This window comes from Sebastes fasciatus, chromosome 8 (assembly GCF_043250625.1).
Source record: "Sebastes fasciatus isolate fSebFas1 chromosome 8, fSebFas1.pri, whole genome shotgun sequence".
In the NCBI taxonomy this organism is placed as follows: Eukaryota; Metazoa; Chordata; class Actinopteri; order Perciformes; family Sebastidae; genus Sebastes; species Sebastes fasciatus.
The window spans coordinates 12,243,928-12,249,491 of record NC_133802.1 but is presented as its reverse complement, the minus strand read 5'-3'; the positions used below and the strand labels follow the sequence as shown (position 1 = coordinate 12,249,491).

General features: G+C 44.6%; 1 protein-coding gene across 1 annotated transcript; it reads left to right on the top strand.

Annotated features, from left to right (window-relative positions):
* The first annotated feature begins 596 nt into the window (after window positions 1-596).
* Window positions 597-5,337, top strand: slc52a3-1 (solute carrier family 52 member 3-1). The gene is made up of 4 exons (XM_074643437.1): window positions 597-757; window positions 2,210-3,291; window positions 4,397-4,520; window positions 4,795-5,337. Exons 2-4 carry the CDS (start codon window positions 2,294-2,296, stop codon window positions 5,005-5,007), a joined length of 1,335 nt encoding a protein of 444 aa, XP_074499538.1. The 5' UTR covers window positions 597-757; window positions 2,210-2,293; the 3' UTR covers window positions 5,008-5,337.
* Window positions 5,338-5,564: the final 227 nt, after the last annotated feature.

Below are 5,564 nucleotides of genomic sequence, written 5' to 3'. Positions count from 1 at the left end.
GTAATTTGTCCAACACTTTGTTTTATGACCAAATACCTGCAAAACTAATGACAATCCTATCAGCCTCAGCTGCATTTTAACAAGCTAAAGTAATATAGTTAACATGGTAAACATTACCTGGTAAAAATAAATGTGATGCCATTGTCACTGTGAGCATGCTGACATTGAAATGTGCCTAAGTACAGCCTCACATAGCCACTAGCATGGCTGCATACTCTTAGTCTTGTGTGATTATATATTACACTTTATTTTGTCCCGTTCCAGTGTGAAAACAATACTCAAAACCTGCTTGGATTCGGTAGGTATTATGCAATAGGGAGCACTTTGACAGTGAGCCAACATGCACTCTACCAGGACCTTGAAACTAAAGTAGTATCTTTAGTATCTTCCACCTGAGGCCAGTAGGGGGAGCTGCAGGCTTGGGCAGTCAAAAACAACTACTCCAGCACATTTCATTTTCCTGCTGGGCCAGGCAAAGAATGCAGCTAAAATGTCAAGGGTACCTCAAAGTGTTTCAGCACTGACTTGACCTAATTAAGAGGTGGGTGCAGTAAGGAAAGCTCAGGTTTTATAGACACTGCCCTCTGTTATCCAGTGGAGCTGATCAACGGCTAGAGTGGACTCTGACCTACCCAGAAGCACCATGTGATTCTCATCAGTGTGTGCATGTAACAACAGCCAAAGGAGGTCTGTCGCTAGACCTCTATATAAGATGACAGCAAGTCGTATTCAACGCCTCCAGGGACTGAAGAAACTTGTAAGTACATTTCCATGTCTAAAGGGAAGCTTATTTGCTTTTGGGATCAACAGTGAGTGTCTTCTTAACACTGTAGTTTCTGTTCATGCTGTCTTTCCATTATATCTACTGATTACATTATTTAAAGGCATAATAGCCTATTGTTTTTCTCAGAAGCGTCTGAGACAGTTTCTTGAACTAAAAATGGAAAATATATCACGTCATCATCATGGATCATTTACACATTTTCTGACTTGTTTTTGTACATCATCATGAGATCAGTGTGAAAGCTACAAGCGTGCCAAGAGACGGAGCGTGGAGGCCCATATGGTTTGTCAGATTCCTCCACAGGAAGCGTGTGAAAAGGGATGTGAAAATAGTATCAGCTGCTTGAGACACGAGGAGCGTACTGTGGGTGTGAACTAAAATGATATTGCTGTTACTTTCTGTGAGGAGACACTTGATTTCCCACCGGCTTTATCTATGAAGAAAGACACTTGTCCTTAACTTGCTTTGTTTTATTTATGCACATGAGGTTGTTAGAGTTTACTGACAGTAACTCAGCTGGCCTCAACTGACATTTGTCCTCATGAATTATCAGGGATATTACTGCCTATGCCAACAGCCAGGGATTTTGCGACACTTGAACATTTCCATTTAATGCTACCTTATACTTTTTTCTACGTAACTACTCTCATTTAACATTGGTTGATATTTGATTTGTTCGTAGTTGTTCTGGCCAACCTCAGTAGACATTTGGCTGACAGTAGAGGCCGGGCCATCAGGTGATTAAGCTCTCCTGGGCCCTTGGGCTATATAAGGTGGCCAATGCGGTTCCTCCTGCCTCTCCCCTCCTACAGCTGACATCCACATTGCACCACTTTCTTTTGCTTTTGCTTCAAACTTCAACACCTCCACACAGCACACATAGGGTGCTTTTCATTATGATAACTTATGCTTCCTCGCGTCCTCTCTCCTCCCACAACCCGATAATCATACAGGAAAGGAAACACTAGTGTATCCTTTGTGGAAGTCTTTTCGGCACCTCCGACATAAAAGAGGCGTGAAACTGTGTGACACACAGCTGAATAATCTCACACCATGGCAGGACTCTACAAATGTAACTGTTCCTTTTGTGCCCTTCACAGTTTTGGCGAGAAAAAACTGTCATGACCATTTTCAAAGGGGTCCCTTGACCTCTGACCTTTAGATATGTGAATGAAAATGGGTTCTATGGGTACCCACGAGTCTCCCCTTTACAGACATGCCCAATACATTGCAGGCGGATGAAATTTTGTGTGTAGTTAAAAATCTGGCTGCCAAAATCAAAACCAAACTTTTCTGCATGTTGTTTTGGTGAATTAACCCTTTAAACTATTTTACAAGGTATTTCTTGAACATTTAAGCCTAACAGTTCTTATTTTGGAACAACATATAATGTCTAAAGCTAATGCTTCTGACCTTTTGTTTTAGGTATGACACACAACAGAGGTGGAACCATTTAGGGGAGGCATCCTCTTCTTCTTCAAACTTTCCTCACACTGATCCGGCTGCACCATGGCTCTGCTCGTCCACATACTGGCCTGTGCCTTCGGCCTGGGCTCTTGGGTGGCGGTGAACGGTCTGTGGGTGGAACTGCCACTCATCGTCAACACTCTCCCGGAGGGCTGGGAGCTCCCCTCCTATCTGACGGTCATCATCCAGCTGGCCAACCTGGGACCTCTGCTGGTCACCATCATGCACAAACTGTTCCCGGGACGTCTCAAAGAAAACGTTGTCATTTACTCCATCCTCTCCATCGGCATCCTCTCCTGCGTCCTGCTCGTCTTCTTCTGGGACAGGACTACGGTAGTGGCCGGGGCGTCACGTAGCACCGCCTTCTTCATCCTCACCTTCTTCCTCTCTCTGGTGGACTGCACCTCCTCAGTTACCTTCCTGCCTTTCATGATGCAGCTACCAGCAAAATACATCACCACATTCTTTATTGGAGAGGGGCTGAGTGGTTTCCTTCCTGGGGTAGTCGCTCTGGGACAAAGTGTAGGCATCGCCAAATGTGTCAACTCGTCTCAGACTGCAGGAAACCTCACAGGCTGGTCATCGCATACAGAATATCTTCCACCCAACTTTTCCATAGAGGTGTTTCTCGTCCTCCTAGCTGTCATGATGTGCTTTAGCCTGGCTGCTTTTGTTGCGCTGAACAGGCTTCCACGGACATTCGAGCTGTCCACCGAAAACCTGGTGCCAGGCACCGCGGCATCTGTCGGCTCCGGCCTGGAGAACCCCGGAGCAGACACTGATGGAGAGGCTGTAAAAAGACAGGATGAGGGGGCAGCCCAGAGCACGCTTCTGCTGGCAGGCCCAAAATACTCTGTGTACGAGCTGACCTTCATCTACTTTATGGTGGTGTGGGTTAATTGTGCAGCCAACGGGCTGCTGCCCTCGGTGCAGACGTTCTCCTGTAAGCCCTACGGGAACCTGGCCTATCACCTCTCTGCTTCTCTGGCATCAGTGGCCAACCCAGTGGCTTGCACCATTGCAATGTTCTTCCAAAACAGGTACAAATTATTGTTATACAGATATAGTTTTTTCATTAAAAGGACAGGTTCACAACTGTCTGCCTTAACCTCTTCCACTCCAACCCTCTTTTTCATAGACCCATTTCTGTCTTTCTTAGGGGGGGACAGGAGGTCTTTAAGAGGAGATCACTGGGCAGCAGTATATGTTACATAGAGGTGGTGTACATCATCACTTCTGTTCTCGAAACTGCTCAGAAACTCCCTTAATTTTAATCTACCTAGGAAAGCCATCCCTCCTCTGAATGCTCTATGTCTCTAGTTTGTGGTTGTAAAGTTTCACGAGGCTGTGATTATCCTAGAGGTCACCAAAGGTCATTTTATACAGTGAGGTCAAGTTTCAAGAAATGGTCTCACTACAATGAAATGGCTACTTTGGGGACTAACATCATCATACTTGAATACAATTGGGCTCATAGGATCCGCAAGAGTCTCAGCTTTACAGTGATACCGAATTTATGTAATTCCAAGACTGTTTAGGGACCTCAGCATGCAGAAACCCTTTTTTAAATAGGTGAAAATAACACATTTATACTGCATGCAAAATGTGGCATTGTTTTTGCCCCAAACTGCATGTGATTATCATAAAGTGTAACATGTCTGTAAAGGGGAGACTTGTGGGTACCCATAGAACCTATTTTCTTTAACATATCTCGAGATCAGAGGACAAGGGACCCCTTTGAAAATTGCCAGTTTTCCCTCGCCAAAATTTAGCCTAACTTCGGAGTGTTGTTTAGCCTCCTTCCTGACAAGCTAACATGACATGGTTAGTACCAATAGACTCCATAGATTTTCTAGTTTCATGTGACCGCATTTATTCTCTTCACTCTAGCTCTAAAACTGAGCCTGCTACAGCCTCCAGGAACACGCTTATTTTTTTCAGAAATGCATGAAAGAAATTGCGAATGAGAGATTGTGTTGAGTAACAGAAGCTAGTAGAGTAGAGGCAACTCAAAGGAATGTCTTGAGCACCTTGTTTATGTGGGATAATAAAAGTCAATCAAACTATCCTTTTGAAAGATAACTTATCTTTTATCTCTAACGGGAATCTTTGATATAACTGATAACAAACCTCTGTTGTTTTCAGGTCACTGGTGTGTCTCGGCATGCTGACGGTGCTCGGGACAGGATTTGGCAGCTATAACATGGCCATGGCAGCTATGAGTCCGTGTCCTTTGCTTCAAGGGACTGTGTGGGGAGAGATAATCATTGTAAGTGAAACACAAACATGCTGTGAGAGAGACGTATGACGTAGAAACAATCGGCCCAGGAAATATTTCTCAGCGGTTTTATCAGCTGTGGCAAAGTTCAACCCCTCCTTTACAGAAGCCCAGAGCATTGAGCAACTCTCTCATAACTGATGACGTATAACATATTTGGGCTGTTAGTGTGAAATCCTGATTTGTTTTTTCAGACACAAATGATGTTAAACATTTCCCAGATTATCATTCAGATGAGTCAACTTTGTTCTTTCGCCCTCACCAGGTGCTCTCATGGCTCCTCTTCACTGGAACGCTGTCTTATGTCAAAGTAATGGTGGGTGTCATCCTGAGGGACCGGAGCCACAGCGCCCTGGTGTGGTGCGGCGCCGCAGTACAGATCGGCTCACTAGTCGGCTCGGTCACCATGTTCCCGCTGGTTAACGTCTACGGGCTGTTTAAGTCAGGAGACTTCTGCAACACCAAATGTCCTTTGTGACAGTAAATCTGAGAACGGCAGTACTGAGGAGGCTGGAGACGCTCTCAGTTAAAGGAACAGTTTGTGCTGATTCAATTTCTGGCAGAGAGTTCGATGAAATGAATCTGTATGTTAAGTACGGCGCTAGAGGTGGGAGTCAGTTAGCTTAGCTTATTAGGCTTTGTTGAATACTCGATTCTGATTGGTCAATTACAGCGTGAACTCGGACTGTGGCGGACCATTTTTGTGTCAAATTATTGATTTTTTTGTTCCTTTCCTGTACGATTATTGAAGTAAGTAGCCGTGTAATAAGTGTAATGTACAGCTAGCGGGTCGTTGTTGTGAAATAAACCCCTTCAGGGCTTCACGTCGGGGTTTATTTCACAACAATGACCGGCTCACTGCACATTATCCCTTACTTGGCATAAAGACTGGAAGCAAGGGGAAACCGCTAGCTTGGCTTTATTCAAAGGTACAACATCTACCTACGAGCACCTTTAAAGATCACTAATTAAAGGTGCTAAATACGAGATTGAGAGCATTTCTATTGCCTCCGCACAGCTCTCAATATTGCAACG